Source organism: Anastrepha obliqua, chromosome 6, assembly GCF_027943255.1.
Source record: "Anastrepha obliqua isolate idAnaObli1 chromosome 6, idAnaObli1_1.0, whole genome shotgun sequence".
Classification (NCBI taxonomy): domain Eukaryota; kingdom Metazoa; phylum Arthropoda; class Insecta; order Diptera; family Tephritidae; genus Anastrepha; species Anastrepha obliqua.
In genome coordinates, this window is record NC_072897.1 from 79,392,797 (window position 1) to 79,409,801 (window position 17,005).

The following is a 17,005-nucleotide window of genomic DNA, read 5'->3' on the forward strand; positions in this document are numbered from 1 at the left end:
TGTAACTCGTCAACGCCGACAAGCTTTTTGAGGGTTTCGTACACGTCATTGCCCAACCAAGGTAAGAAAAATGATTTCTGCCCATTCTCCCATTTCTGGTGTTGACTGTTGAATTGAACAAACGCTGGAACGGGAGTGCTATCGTGACCTCGTTTATTATATGTGTCAGCGAATGTTGTTGAACGTTGAAGTTTATGTATTAAAAGTAAATTTTAATTTGCATATACAACAATTATAATCGATAACTTCATGCCAACGTTCAAGGTAAAATTTACTTTTAATTTGCATATACAACAATTATAATCGATAACTTCATGCCAACGTTCAAGGTAATACATAAACTTTAACGTTCAACAACATTCGCTGACACATATAATGAATCATTAGATTTTATGGACACAAATTATGGCTTTTTTCAGATTCAAGGGCAAGCATATCACTAAATAGGTTCATTACTACCACTACCCGATCAAGGGTCAAAATTTTTGCAAATTTATTTCATTATTGACAACGATGATGAACTTGAAGCACGGTGTGCATTTTCCAGAAATATAAACAGAGTCATTATGAGAGAGTTACAAGATTTATTACACACACACAATATTTTGGTGCAAAGTTTTAAAACAACAATCGAAAGATTGTCATCTGATAATCATAAAATTAAAATTGATACAAATAAAATGCCTGCCGGCGAACATCGTGGAAGATACAATCAACCAACTTCAAGCAACAAGGTTGCAAATGTTATATCTGGAGATGAATTTCAACCAAGAGATATTGTTTTGCAAAGAAGAAATGATACACTGCAACGTGTTAATGAAACGCATTGAAAATATGATGCATTACAATATCCTCTTATGTTCTGTCGTGGTGAAGATGGTTATTCGATTGATATAAAACAAATAAATCCAGCAAATGGTCAAGAAAAAAATAAAACTGTAAGCGCAATGAATTATTATGCATACAGAATCATGATAAGAGAAAATCAAGAGAATCACATTTTAAAATGTTAATTATTTCATCAGTATATTGTTGACATGTATGCGAAAATAGAAACAGGACGATTGAATTACATTAGATTCAACCAAAGAAAATTACGCTGTGACGCATATATACATTTACGAGATGCAATTAACAACGATACCAACGTTAATAACATTGGCCAAATGGTTATATTATATTACCTTCATCGTATACAGGCAGTCCAAGGCATATGCATGAATGCGCCTAAGATGCAATGTGTTATGTCAGAAATTATGGTCGACCCGACTTATTCATAACTTTCACATGCAATCCGAAATGGGATGATATTAAGAATTATTTATATACTGGGCAATCAGCTACTGATAGGCATGACATTACTGCAAGAGTGTTTAGACGAAAGCTACAGTCTCTAATGGATTTCATTGTAAAACATAAAGTTTACGGAGATGTACAATGTTTCATGTATTCTGTGGAATGGCAAAAAAGAGGCTTGCCTCATGCGCATATTTTGATTTGGTTAAAACAAAAACTAACCACAGATAAAATTGATCATATTATATGTGCTGAAATTCCAGATATAAATGAAGGTCCAGAATTACATACTACTGTAACCAAAAACATGATTCATGGACCGTGTGGTACGTTAAATCAAAATTCTCCATGTATGGTTGATGGTAAATGTTCAAAAAACTACCCAAGGCAATTAATTGCTGAAACAATGACTGGAAATGATGGATATCCATTGTACCGTAGAAGATCACCAGAAGATAATGGAAAAACAGTCACTGTGAAAATAAATAATCAAGATGTGGAGATCGATAACCGTTGAATAGTTCCGTATTCCAAATTATTAAAATCCGTAAAATCCATCAAATACATATGCAAATATATCAATAAAGGAAGTGACATGGCAGTATTTGGAGTTGTAAATCGAAATGATGAAATTACTAATTACCAAATGGGAAGATACATTAGTAGCAACGAAGCAGTTTGGAGAATATTATCATTTCCGATTCATGATCGCCATCCAGCTGTTATTCATTTGTCAGTCCATTTAGAAAATGAACAAAGTGTTTATTTCACTGAAAATACTGCTCAACAAATGGCCGAACGACCACCAGCAACAACACTAACTGCATTTTTCAACTTATGTGAACCAGATTCATTTGCAAGAACATTGCTTTATTCAAATGTTCCTAAATATTATACTTGGAATGCATCATCAAGGTCCTGGGTACGAAGGCAACGAGGAATACCTGTAGATGGATATCCAGGTGTTCATTTGGGTAATGCAATCGGACGACTTTACACTATGCATCCAAGTAAAGTGTCATGTTAATTAAAATCGAAGACTTTTGCCTGATGATTGCAAATAAAACTCTGAGTGAGTTAGGTATGACCGCACCAAATCGTCCGATGCATGATGCATACAATGCAGAATTAAGGCGTGAAAAAGAATATGATCGAAATGATCTGAACACATTTGTAACAACAAACCTACCAAAATTAAACACAGACAATTATAGACAATGTTGCAAATGAAAGAGGAGGAATATTCTTCTTAGATGAACCAGGGGGGACTGGAAAAACGTTTTTGTTGTCGCTAATTTTGGCCACCATTCGATCACAGAATAATATTGCATTGGCTTTGGCATCATCTGGAATAGCGGCAACTTTATTGGGCGGCGGTCGCACTGCACATTCTGCATTAATGTTACCATTAAATATGCAAGTAAATGAAGAACCAACTTGCAACATTTCTAAAAATTCTGGAATGGGAAAGGTTTTACAAATATGTAAAATTATTGTATGGGATGAATGTACGATGGCTCAAAAAAAATCACTGGAAGCCTTAAATAGAACACTGAAAGATTTTCGAAATAACACAAACATATTTCGTGGGCACTAATTCTATTGGCCGGTGATTTTCGACAAACTTTGCCTGTTATTCCCAAATCAACAGCAGCCGATGAATTGAGAGCGTGCCTTAAGTCTTCTAATCTGTGGAGATATGTTCAAAAACTCACATTAACTACTAATGTTCGTGGCAGTTACAGAATGATCCAACAGCTGGGCCCTTACTCTGTAATGCGATGCGAAAAGCAATACGATGCGAAAATAAATTGCGTTACGAAGGGTAATTGGTACTCTGTAGCGCTATCGCATCGCTGAAAGTGTTGCTCTTTTTATTATTCACTTATTTTTCGCTTTAGTATGCATCACTGACCGAAATGCCAAAGAAAGCGACCAAAACAAACGAGCGATTGGAAGTAAAGTACCTATATTTAAATAATATAAAGTAATGGATTCTGTAGCTTTATGAGACGAATCATCTGAGGAAAGGATTTCTCGGAGATTTATAAGAGATAACTCCAACATTATGAGTCTCAGCGATCAAAGGTAAGTTAAACTTTAAAGAATTACTCATGCTTTATTCATCAGTTTGTTCTATTCATCAGTTTTGTGCAGAATTTTCGGCTTAGTAAGGAAGCCTTTATGTATGTGCTAAATAGCATAAAGGGCGAGATGAAATCTCCAACGAGAGCAACGGCTATCCCTGACATCATAAAAGTTGCAACAACCCTAAAGTTTCTTGCTCAGGGTGCGTATCAGCATTTAATTGGCCAAGACCATCGCGCGGGGCTAGCACAGCAAACCGTTTCCAGTTGCCTTTGGGAAGTTTGCAGTGCAATTGAAAAGGTATTGTGTCCAAAATATATCGTTTTTTCGATGAGCAGTAAAGAGAAACAGGATGCCAACCGTAGCTTTTACGAAACATGCGGAATTCCGGGTGTGGTAGGAGCAGTGGATGGAACGCACATCCAAATGATAAGGCCATCAAATGACGAGCATTTATTTTTTAACCGAAAGCTTAAGCACAGCATAAATGCAATGGTGGTAAGAGTATTTCAATTAAATAAGATTATTTTCATTAAACATTTTTTGTTCTACTTTAGATATGTGATCACAAAATGCAAATTAGAGCCGTGAATGGTAGATTTGGAGGTGCATCGCATGATTCGCACATATGGAACTTGTTCGGCGAGCGCGAATATTTAAAAACTGCCTATGAAAACGGTGACTCTGGCCAACGAATTCTTGGTAAGCTTTTTAATATACTACGAGTATATGACCTTAATGTAGTGGTCCGTATACTCGTATTAATATAGTCTTATATAGTATATAACATACATATGTATAATTGTTAATACACATACATAATATACATATGTAAATGTATATGCATTTTCAATTAATAAATGCTTATGAACATGCATATGCACATATGTAGCTATTGTAATTTATTGTCATTCAACTAAAAATACATACCTTTATATTTTTGTTATCTGCAGGCGACTCAGGATATTCGTTGGAACCATGGTTCCTTACTCCATACAGAAATTCTACGGAGGGTTCAGACGAACATTTTTTTAATCAAAAACATTCAAAGGGAAGGTCGTTAATTGAGAGAGTTTTTGGCGTTTTGAAAGGCCGATTTCGTTGCCTTCTAGCTTCAAGGGAGTTGCACTATGCTCCAGAAAAGGTTGTGCAAATACTAAATGTTTGTTGTGCTCTGCATAATATATGTATAATGTTCAAAGTTCATCCTCCCAGTTTAGAAATCAAACCGGAATAAGTGAACATGTTAAATATAGAAAAAGAAGAAAATCTGAGTTTTGGAAATATAGCTAGACGTGTAAGAGACCAAATAAAAAATGATATGATTGCCACTCGAAATTCTGTATGAAAAATTTGTTTAAATGAAATCGTTTTTTAATAAATATAAATTCAGTCTTTTATTTAAGTTAGGTCTACAAAGTGTGTACATATATTAAAACTAATAGCAATAGTGTACAAATTATATACATTGTATACATTTTTTAAGCTATAATACTTCGGAAAGGCACTGTGCATGGACAGGTACATCAAAACTAAGTCACTTGTATGTGTGGGCACATACGTACATAAGTAAAAAATTAAAAGGAAGTTCCATGTTTCTCTAAACAAAATAAAAATAAAAATTAATTCACTTGTATGTGCAGGTACATACGTACATAAGTAAAAAATTAAAAGGAAGTTCCATGTTTCTCATGTGTCTTATTTGTCTGCAACTCCACATCCAACATTTGTTTTTGAATTTCTAATTTGCTAAGTTTTAACTTAAAATTATCTCAGTCCATTTTTTGACTATGGACGAACTGCTCTTTTGCTAAATTTAGCTTTTGTTTTTCTATTTTATATACCATTTTATATGCCATTTCCATGGTTTTGGAAATATTTTTTAAGGAATCATTAATCTCAGTCAGTATTTCTGTTGAATTTTTTTGGTACATAATTTGATTATCCACCTGCTTTTCTAGTAAGCTTTGCTTATTGCGTGGAGTGAGTACCGAACGGCTGCTGGGAGGTTTCTCAGTCACCTGTTCGGGCACATCGACTGAATCGCTGTCATTCTCCTCTTCGGGCATATCGACTAAATCGCTATCATTAAAAGTTGCTCCAAAATTTTTAGTTGGTACATCCGTCTGACGCGCACCAAACTCCCGCGTGCTTCCTATCCCGCCCACAGATTTATTTATAGATAGCAACTCGCTTACTCGCTGTTCTAATTGGTTCAGTGAGGAATAAACAGACGGACCGCCCCCTGTACCGGCAATATTGGTTTTGTTCCGACGCATTTTGGCTTTCAAATGGAGTTTGTAGTCAGCCCAAACCTGAAAATTTTAATAACCCCACTATAGAAATAAAAAGTACACATGTCACTAAAGTTACTTTTCTCCAGCCGGCCATATCACGCATTGGTGGTCCAGCAGCATTTAGTTGGGAAGTTACTCTCTTCCATAAATTATTGACTGTTGTTTTTGCGTTGGGCGTCTTCATTAGTCCCTTTGCCAAATCTGGATGTGTTGTCATGAAGTCCACTAGGATTTCGAATTGTTTCTTTTGTGTTTGCTTGTTCGTCTTTGGAGTTGCCCTATATTTTTTTCCAAAAAGGTATAATGAATAAATATTTCAAATTTATAAAATTATCAATTAATATTTACTTACATATTTGGAAATTGCGTATGGCTATTACTTATAGCAAGAAAAATGCGATAGTGACAGCTGTTTGACATTCACTTTGGCAATACAGAGTGCTGCCAATGCGAAAAGGGAGAAAAACTTGCGAAAGCGCAAAATGTGAATGCGAATGTCAAAATACCGAGTACCGATTTTGCGATTTCGTGAATTTTTTCTTTCGCATCGCATTACAGAGTAAGGGCCCTGCTGAATTTTCCGAACATTTGTTGCAAATTGGAAATGGACGAAAGCCAATTGATAAGAATACAGGCATGATCACACTCCAACTAATTTTTGTACCGTAACAGAATCAAGAGTATTCCCAAATATTGCACAAAACTATCGAAATCAAGATTGGCTAAGTGAGAGAGCTATATTAGCTGCCAAAAATGTCGATGTCAATGAAATCAATGCCAGTATATTGACTCAAATTCCAGGTGAAGTTGTCACCTATAAATCAATTGATTCAATCACTAATCCCGAAGATGTAGTGAATTATCTAATTGAGTTTTTGAATTTACTTAATTTGCTTGGCTTGCCACCACATCGTTTGCAATTGAAAGTCGGCGCAGTGATCATTATGTTGCGAAACATCAATCAGCCGAAACTATGCAATGGGACAAGATTAGCAGTGAAACGGACAATGAACAATGTAATTGAAGCAACAACTTTGAAAGGCAAATTTAAAGGTGAAGATGTTTTGATTCCGCGCATTCCAATGATTTCAACAGATTTGCCTTTTGATTTTAAGCGACTTCAATTTGCCATTCGCCTTGCTTTTGCTATTACAATCAATAAGTCTCAAGGTCAAACACTTCAATTATGTGGAATTGACCTAACTTATCCATGATTTGGACATGGGCAACTGTATGTAGGATGTTCTCGAGTAGGGAAACCATCGTTACTTTATATTTATACACCGCATGAAAATAAAACCAAAAATTTTGTGTATCAGAAGGCTTTAGAATAAGTTGTTAGTTTACAATCATTAGAGTAAGTCACTAAAACATTGTTATTAGAATAAGTCACAAAATAATGTCCGAGCATGAATTAAATGATGAAACAAGAAAAAAACCAAGAACACTTTTCATTTATATTTTTCTGTCACCCAGCGAAGCGGGTGGGGGTCCGCTAGTTAAAATTACAAAAGTGAAATCATAGATCAGCATATATTTTTTAAAAGGAAAATGTAAACCAACAAAAATAACTTTAAGCTAAGTAAGCAAAATTGTAACACATTTTAAGTTCTAAGGAAAAATTAAATAAAAGAAAAGACAGATTGATTCAACCGCTATAACTGATAACAACGTGTCTTTCTTATTTTTTTAAAAACGCTCGAGCGTCGGTTACTAATTTGTTTCGCGAGCCACTCGCTGAAAATCACAATTTTTCGATTTTTGGCGAACATGCTCCACAGACGGTAACCATTTAGCGGAGCGCGAGCATGCTCTCGAGCATTTAGAGCGGAGAAGGTCCATGTAGTTGTGTTAGTTAATGGACTCCACGAAGGCCAACATAGCTTAAAGGGGGAAACCGGTTCGGATCGATCAAAAAAACGATTTCTTATTGCATAAATCGTTAGTATAACTACTCAAGAATATGTGGTAAAAATTTTAAAGCAAAAATCGCATTATTCCCGCACCGTAGCGCGCGTTAGTTGGAACAACGTTTTTCTCGAAACTACTTTTTTTCAACTGGTGGGCATTCTAGCTTAAAAAGTTATCGACCAATCGTTGTAAAATTGTTCGAGATTTTTTCTTTAATAAATTCTAATCTAATTCTGGGATTATATTATTATTTAAGCAAAATAGATGAAAAAATATGGTATAAAAAAACTACTTTGTGTTCAAGCGCCTCAATTTTCAATATTGTTTTACCACAATTAGTTTCATATTCTTAGGAAATATGTTGTTAATCCAAAAAAATTGCTGTTGATTTCAGAAAAATATGGCTACTTCAGGAATTCCCACCAGCAAGACACTCGGATGGCGATCGTCCATGGACAGCACGCTTTAACGCCACTATCTCCCGTGGAAATAGCTTCAAAAAAATTTAAAAGTGTACCTAAATATATAAATAAAATATCCTCTAAAGTTAAACAATTTCTGATTATGCCTTCTTTGTTCAAAAAATTCTCGAAAAACATTAAAATTTTGGCCTCCTAAACCAGTTCCCCCCCTTAATTTCAAAACTGAATTCCTTCAGTCTGAACTTCATTTGTTAAAAAGTGCACTTCGCTTTGTTTAGCTCCCCTCTGCTCTCAGCTGAAGTAAAAAACGTTCGCCTCCGCTCAATTATTAGAAACAGTAAAGTTGCAAGTATGAAGCTCGTACCCATTGCTCATACTGCTGTCCCTATTTAGTTCCTCTCACACCTTCTGCCGTCGTTATAACTAGTGACTCTCTTGGTGTTGTTGTGCTTAATATTGTTCCTACGCCAAGAATGATAGAAACAAGATTGCGCCCATCAGAGAGTGCCTGACGTCACATTAGCCGAGTAGTGCAGTGTTGCCAACCATTTGCGAAAATTTTTAAGTTTGGTGTTTGCTTCTTATTTTTAATTTAAAGCTACCGAAACTATAAATTAAAAAAACTGTATTATGAAACAAAAGGAGGTTAAAAAAGGTCCTTCTGAGAAGATTTTAGTGCTAATGAAAATTTGTTGATTCTTATAAAATTTGATATTTAGAAAGTATAAATTAAATTTTTTGCTCCTTTTAAGGTTATGCAAGAATATTAAATTTCCCTCTCTCAGCTCTTCTTAACATTGAAAATTTTTTTACACATTTTAAAAAGCGTTTGAATTTATTGAATGCGTATTAAAACCATAGTGGTGTAATCGTTTCTTCCGGTCCTCAATCCTTAGTGGAATATAGGGCATCAAGCGGTGTATTCATAGTAAAACCAAGGAACAAAATAATATTGAAGAACCTGTAACAGCATTTTCACAAAAGGAGTACCTTATCTTGTTACATAACCTCAAATATAGCAAAAATGTCTTTCTCTTAACACAAGAGCTTCTCTTAACAAAAATTTCATAAATTAAATTGTACATAACCATAACACACATATTTAAAAAAAAAAACGCACATTTTAAAAACAATTTGTCACGCATACAAAGCTCTTTAAGTAATTCAATAAAAATTTGGTATTTTATTTTCTTTACTTAGGCATTTTAGTGCGTTTTAATATCCAAAGTTAGGCAACAATGCTGTAGCAAGAGGAAGATTTGACTGCTGGAAGGAGAAGAACACCAACAATAACCGCAATCGCGGGCAATGCGACCACATGTTAAAAAAAAGTAAAACTAAATAAATCTGAGTGAATTATTGAATTAATTATTAAAAAAATGTATGTTTTACAAAATTATAAGCATTAAATTTTAATTAGAACAGGCTAGAAAAATGTTATGAAGAAAGAACGAAAACTCCGAGACTAAATAACAAAAAAAATGCTTAATCGAGTTACGAAAATGGTAATCTGGTCATACTAGTATATAATACGATACGACGTAACTCATTGTCGAATTCGCTGAAAACAAAGTAACGGTACCGCGATAGGCGCTATCTGATTATTCTTTCCATCATGTTCCTACGCCAATTTCTGGTGCTAGAGGCTCTGTTGCTACTGCTACTGCTGCTGTTCCCACTGTTTACGCAAGGATAATAGATTACTAGCATGGTGAAAATAATATACGCGTTATTTCGTTATAATAACAATTCAGTTTTTATTTAAGTATGACGCTGTGCCTTCTTACAAGTAAAAGCTTGAAAAGAGATTCTAAATAAATAAAATAAAGTTGCCTTGTATCTAAAATATACAAATTATTTCAATACTCCCACTTTTTAGTTACATTTCATGTTTAAAATTAGAAAACTTGCAAATGCGCAAAACTTGAGTTCTTATATGAGTTTTTAACCCTGGTCTTTGAAATTAAGAAATTTACCATTTGAAAGCGCTTATGTGCTTATGTTAGGCCGTCCGCCAGTTGTTCAGCTGACACAACATTTATCGCGTATGTAGTGGTAACTCACATCTATATGTTTCGTTCTTTTGTCAAACTCGGGATTCTTTATGAGGCGAATGGCGCTTTGGTTATCAACATAAAACATCGCGAAGTCTGGACCACCAAAACCAAACCAAAAACACCTAAGCTACACCAGTTCTTTTACTGCACTATTTACTCAGCCTCTGTAGTATATAAAGAGGTTTACTTTTGCCGTTTTGAGCACCAGCTCACTATGCCGATCTTGAACACAAAACCTGATGTTGACTTTCGCGTCTGAACATTACCACCGTAGTCTGCATCGCTGTAACCAAGTAATTCAAGATCGCTGCTCTTTTTATAAAAGATACCTATGCTCATCGTGGCATTGAGGAAGAAAAAGAAGAGGATTTTTTCTTTAAATTCTTCTTGTATATGCTTCATGAACCCCGTAATGACCTCGCTATTTGTTGCTGCAACTATGATCATGAACGTATAGCCAAAATCAAACATCTATCTTCAGTGCTGCGCGAAAAACACAAAGGTCGTAGTTTGAGATCTTGAGCCCAAGCTGTTGAAGAAAATCTGTAAATTTATTATTCCAGAAACTCTACGCGTGCTTGAGTCCGAATAAACTTTTTGCCGATTTCCATAAACGACCACTTCTGTCGTCGTACCCTTTCGACTGCTGCATGAAAACGTTTTCGCTTACATGGCCACACAAAAATGCCGTCTTTACGTCAAATTGCATAAGATGCATTTTACGCACTGCTGCATAGCCAAAATGAATCGAGTCGAGGTAAATCCTGCCACTGGACTAAAAGTTTTCCAGTCAACGCTATACTAGTGGGTAAAACCCCGTGCAACCAAACGGTTTTTGTAGCGGTCAATTTTCCCTTCAGTATCTTGTTTGAGTTTATAAACCCATTTGTTTTCAATGATATTTTGATTAGGTGTCTTTTCAACCAGTGTCCCCGTCTCATTATTGATCAATGAGTCGAATTCGTCATACATAGCTTGTTTCCATTTTTTGCCATTGTCCGCAAATTATTTTGCCTTCTTGCATATCATAAAAGCCGCCGAATGTTGTGAAGTAGTTCTGCTGCGTAGACGACTAGCTATAAACTTCTATCATTGTTATTCTTGTTGCTTACCTTTAGCGCCTCATATAATACTTCGTTGTCAACAAAGTCAACGCCGTTATCTTGCGTATCTTCTTCTTCACACTTCTCAGCGTGATAAAGCGTTGGCAGTTCAAAAGTCACTGTTTCCAGAAAAAATTGCACATCAGACGAAATTTCAACTTTTTGATGTTTTGGGTTCCAAACTCCAATAGCTTTGTGATACTCAGCATACCCGGTGAAAATTCTTTTCCACGATTGTGCATCCAACTTGCGCCGCTTTTCCTTACGTAAATAGACGTAAACTTCTTTTCCAAAACTTTGCAAATGTTTAAATTGTGCAGGCTACCCGTACCATAACTCATATGGCGTTTTTAGCGCCACCGTACTGGTTCCCGTACGATTCAAAACATATACCAGAGAACGTAAATTCATAGAGAAGGCGCAGGAACGAATGGACAGGTTAAATGTCAAAACACATCAAAACGAGGGTAGGAAATTAACAGTAGAGAGTTAACATAGCGGAGCGTAGTCAACAGAAATATATATAGCGTTTGCATTGAAATGTAAAATGCCATGATTTGATGTTAGAGAAAAGAAAATAACAGCAGACTTGTACATTTTTCTTTCATGCTTATTTGCCGTCGGCATTTGCATGCGCAAATGGATTATTTCTTGTGAGATGAATAAATTAATTCTAAGTAACGCAATAGCACCGTAGGCCTAAGTAGCTAGAGTGCTCTATCAGTTAGTGTTATATTTCATGTTTCTCTAATAAATAATAATAATAATAATTCTAAGTATATGCATGCATGAATATGAAATTTTAAGTATCTAATTGACTAAATTGTATTGAATTTAGGTCTATTATCAAAATTATTCAAATATCATAACACAAAAAATAACTTTGTAAACCATTCATTTACATCAAGGTTTATTATTCAGCAAAGTGTTGAATTAATATAACATCTACCATCCATATTCATGTGGGCAGATAAAAACATGACTTGCCTCAAAACCCAGCTCATACACCTCTCATACACATCTGCATATAAAGAATTCAAAGCAAATAGACAAACGTATGCAAACATATTTCTAAAATACATATGTATGTATGTATGAATGCAAAAATCACATTTCTTTTTCATGCTTATTTCCCGTAGGCATTTTGCATGCGCAAATGGATTATTTCTTGTGAGATGAATAAATTAATTCTAAGTATATGCATGCATGAATGTGAAATTTTAAGTATCTAATTAACTAAATTGTATTGATATTAAGTGCATTATCAAAATAATTTCAAAATATTCACATAAAAAATGGTTTTGTAAACCATTCATTTGCATCAACGGTTATTATTCAACAATATGTGTCCTTTTTAAATTTTTATATCCATATGTATGTACATATATTCATATACTAAATAGATATAACATCTACCATCCATATTCATGTGGGCAGAAAAAAATCTTGACCTGCCTCAAAACACAGCTCATATGTATCTCCATATAAAAAATTCAAAAGCAAATAGACAAACGTATACAAACATATTCCTAACATATGCTAAAAAAACTCATCTAAACGGTATTCGCGTACATATACATATGTATGTATATATGCATATATGAATACATAGGTTGGGACAATGTACATATGTACGTAAAAGTTTCTATTCTAAGCAAAACAATGAATATTCGTATATACATACATATAACCGCACATACTTACTTTATACCTCCACATGTGTATGCTTCCAAAACTAAAATTCTAACCCTAGCGACTACAAGAACAAAATGCATTCCTAGGCGTAGCTGTTGCGGCCACGATTATTTACCCGCGACGGCGCTGATCAGTTTCAAATATTAAAAAGCACAACAAAAGCAAATTCATTGATAAGTTCGAGTTCATATTTCCAAAAAGTAAAAAGAGCAAAGTACTTTCATTCATAAAACGAGCCGCCCATATGCCAATTTTCGCGACCATTCGAAAATAGTCAATATTGGAATATTTCGCGTTGAATTATTTGCCAATATTTGGTAAATCTTGAATTTTTGTCAAGTCGAGTGGCCGCGGCTCCGTACATATGTATGCATCAATATATGTATGTAAATATGTGTTCTCAATTCTCGACAGCAATAGCAAATCGAAATATTTTTTCTGTCGAAGTGCTCGCAGCCTCATATGTATGTATGTCTATGGAAGTTCGTAGGCATGTATTTATGTATATGCGTGTTTGCTTTTGCACGTCCATATGAACGATTTTTCATATGCAGATATTCATTTGATTTAGCTGAACGAATATATTGATTTTGTAAGGAAATCCTGTCGAATTAAATTATTGTCGTGATTAGGTGAAAATTGTAGTGGTTTAAAAATCTAGGCTCAGGTGCTACCTGAAAAATAAGATAAAAGGAAAACCTGAAAGATAGAGAAAAATCTGAAAGACGGAGAAAACCCTGAAAAATAAAATGTTACTCATTACAATTTGATGTAACTCTGTACCATTAAAACCATTTTTGGAAATATAGTAGGAAAATACATGCTTCCACTTAGAGCACAACCCTTTAACCATAAAAAAACAACATTTGTTCCCTATTCTGCTTTGACGTTGACCTTCCCCATGGTCCACAAACCCATCAATTATATCCCTACTTTTATTATAAGTAAGATCCGGCTTGATGCTAATTTCATAAAATAATAAAATGCATATGCGTTCTGTGCCGGACATTTTGCTAGCAATTTTGCTTAAATTGTTAACGACATTGGCATTGAAACCTGGAACAACATACCTGATGGGGCGCCAACGCAAAAGCGATGATTTGTGTGGTAAACAAAAACCTACATCGTCACGCATAAAAGTATATGCTTTAGTGGACATATAGTTCAAATTTTGAGCCAATGTCTTTTCGTCCTCATTATACCAACCTTTTTTGGTACTGACGATCATTTTTGCAAAAGTTGCTACAACTTTCTTCCGCAATTATTGCACGATTCAACAACTCAGAATATTTATTTTTTAGGTCATTATTTTCTTTTTCAAGCTCCTCAATACGTTTATTGAATTTGACCGCGTTGCTCTGATAATAGCGAGCAGACTGAGCAAACCGTTCGCGAGTGATTGTGGTTTCTAAGTCCACGCAGATCTGATTACTATAACTAGCCTGCCTGTTTTCCTCTAATATCGAATATTTCTCAAACTCTTCCAGAGTTAAATCTTCTTCTACTTGCTTAACTACCCTACAATAAGTTGCAGTGACGGGCGGGTAAGCCCAATCAGAGCCAGCACTAGGCGAGCGACTTCTATTTACTGGCTCTAAATTGAAGCAAGGAAAAGCCCCTTTCAAGAGTTTATATTTTGTAACCAATGTGGGTTCAAAATGGCGTTGGCAAATAAAAACCCTGTCAGTGCTTGACACTTGCACGTTGCAAGCCAAGGCCCAATTCTTACGGGTCTCTTCGTCCCTAGGAAACGCAAAAAGTATAACTTTATCCTTAGGCACGCAGCTCTCGATACATCAGCTCCTTTTTTTTCGGTCCACTTGTTCGGTGGGACATCATCATAGCCTAATTAAAATTTTTATTTTAATTTTTACAAAATTTAAATTGAGGTATATTCAGTATAATCATATATGTACATATGTATATAAAACAAGAAACCGCACCCTCCGGGGATTTATAGTTTTCAAGTAATTAATTGTTAAAATTGTGTAATTTAGCGAAAGGATATTGTTGTTTTGAATACAAGTATAAAAACCAGTAAAAATGCGTTTATGACCATATATTTTATGAATTGAAGTGAAATTTAGAACAAAATACATACATATATGTATTATATTGTACCAATTTATAAGTGTATTGTATTAAAATGCGTGTAAATATTGAAAGATATAAAAGTTGTTCTTGAGCCACTCAAATTACCCATACGGCATTATCCTACACCCGATCCTTTAAATTCAAAAGTTTTTTATAAATATGTAAATAAAATAATGAGAATGTGCGCATTCGAGTTCAATTGGTTACAAGCAATCATAAGAGCTTTTCAATATTTGGCGCAATTTTCATATATGTAAACCTAAAATAAATATGCCCTTTGCTAATATATGTATATAAACATGCATACATAAAATTTCGCGCAATTTTCATAACTTAATTACATACATATGTCCTAAATTACGCGCAATTTTTATAAAAAAACCAAAAAGAAGAAATCTGTAAACATGCATACAAATCATATGGACATATCAAATGAACAAATCTGTTCTGTACGCAAGCAAATGTAAGCTAATGTAAACTACATTTTTTTACATTGCGTATCACTCTCTCCCTCTCATTTCTCTCCGGCAGCCATATTAATTAATTTCCTACTGTTAACTTGTGCTTTCCTACCCGTATTTTGTTAGGAGGAACGGGCCGGGACTGCGCCTTCTCTATGAATTTACGTTCTCTGCATATACTGCCGTATTGACAGCTCCCGCCCAAAATTTAAGCTACATTTCGTTTGCGTTAAGCATCGTCCGCGCTAGTTCGATCACTGTTCGCACTTCACTCTCTGCACCGCCACGAACTCTCACTGCTACAGTACTTCCATCTATTCTAACGAATTTGCAGTTATTCAATCGAAAATGAAAACCACGATCTAGCGCCTTTGTTTGTGAAAAAAATGTTTTTCCTGCTGCCTTAATTTCGCGCCCATTGCAAACTTTGACGATGTCATTATACTGTTCAAACATGACGAAACAATCTCGATGCCTGCTCATGTGATCGGTTGCTCCTGAATCAAGTACCCAACTGTCTTGCTTACCTGCTACAGTTGAGTCACATTCTTTGCGGATTTGGTAATTTGCTGATAACCCCGTTTAAAAATGTTATTTCGAACCACATTTAAAACATCCGTCTTTTGTTGTTGTTTTGTTCGTATACACTTTTGAGTGTATCATACATACTCTTCGCAGTTCAGAATTTGCATTAGCGATTGTTTTCCCAATGCTGTACTAATTGTACGGCGAGCTTTGGCATCAATTTTGCACCATTTGAAATTTCTATGTCAGCCACTGTGAGTTATCTTGAAGTTTTCAAATTTTTATTTCGTTTTTTTAGGACATTATTTCAATTAAATATTACGTTTGCCTTTTGATTTTATTAATATGATAACAATTTATTATCTTCAGTAATTTTCGCGCAGCCTGTGGGATCTGGGCCAATTACCTTTAGTTCAAAACGTCTAATTAAACAAAATAAAGTTGTCATGTAACTAAAATACAATAGCTTCTGCTCAAATATGAACGAGACAGTATCAATAAAACGGTCCGCGGATGACATATGGCAAAAATAAATTTTTTGTTTTTTGGTAGGACTGTTATAAGCTTACATGGTAAATTTCAGCGTAATATGTCACATAGTTTGTTTTCTGTGCTACTGTAAACAAGTCAAACTCGAGTGTGTTCTTTGAATTTAACGATGGAAATTCAAAGAATTTGTTTGAAATTTTAAAAATGTTGCAGACATCCTATGGGGACTCTGCTCTATTGCGTGCACGTGTTTTCCAGTGGTACAAATCGTTCAAAGAGGGCCGTACATCGGTTGAAAACTTGCCTCATGAACGTCGTCCAGCAACATCAGTAAACGACGAAAACATCGCAAAAGTAAAGGAAATTGTGCTTGAAAATCACACAAATCGCAAAATCGGTTAACGCTGAATATTATTTAGACCTTTTAAAGGAAGGAATTGTGGGACAACAAGTCATGGTTCTTGCATCACGATAATGCACCAGCTCACACATCACGTCTTGTTCGCGATTATTTGAACAAAAATAATGTTAATATCGTTCCGCAAGCACCGTATTCGCCTGATATGG

The 17,005-nt window shown here is 35.0% G+C and overlaps 2 protein-coding genes across 2 annotated transcripts; one reads left to right on the top strand and one right to left on the bottom strand.

The window, feature by feature from the left end:
- The first annotated feature begins 3,364 nt into the window (after positions 1–3,364).
- Positions 3,365–4,621, top strand: LOC129250867 (putative nuclease HARBI1). Its single transcript, XM_054890477.1, has 4 exons — positions 3,365–3,384; positions 3,444–3,882; positions 3,942–4,086; positions 4,338–4,621. The coding sequence occupies exons 1-4, from the start codon at positions 3,365–3,367 to the stop codon at positions 4,619–4,621; spliced, it is 888 nt and encodes a 295-aa protein (XP_054746452.1).
- A 535-nt stretch (positions 4,622–5,156) lies between these two features.
- LOC129250805 (uncharacterized) lies at positions 5,157–14,097 on the bottom strand. Its single transcript, XM_054890391.1, has 3 exons — positions 13,940–14,097; positions 5,758–5,959; positions 5,157–5,699 (listed from the first exon to the last, which is right to left on the bottom strand). Exons 1-3 carry the CDS (start codon positions 14,095–14,097, stop codon positions 5,157–5,159), a joined length of 903 nt encoding a protein of 300 aa, XP_054746366.1.
- Between the last annotated feature and the right edge of the window lie 2,908 nt (positions 14,098–17,005).

Coding starts and splice junctions, on each gene's coding strand:
- LOC129250867 (XM_054890477.1), top strand. CDS start 3,365: ATGAGTCTCAGCGATCAAAG. Junction 3,385..3,443: donor ATGAGTCTCAGCGATCAAAG/GTAAGTTAAACT, acceptor TCTATTCATCAG/TTTTGTGCAGAATTTTCGGC. Junction 3,883..3,941: donor ACAGCATAAATGCAATGGTG/GTAAGAGTATTT, acceptor GTTCTACTTTAG/ATATGTGATCACAAAATGCA.
- LOC129250805 (XM_054890391.1), bottom strand. CDS start 14,097: ATGATCGTCAGTACCAAAAAAGGTTGGTATAATGAGGACGAAAAGACA. Junction 5,960..13,939: donor TTGCGTTGGCGCCCCATCAG/GTATGTTGTTCC, acceptor AAAAAAATATAG/GGCAACTCCAAAGACGAACA. Junction 5,700..5,757: donor ATATGGCCGGCTGGAGAAAA/GTAACTTTAGTG, acceptor TAAAATTTTCAG/GTTTGGGCTGACTACAAACT.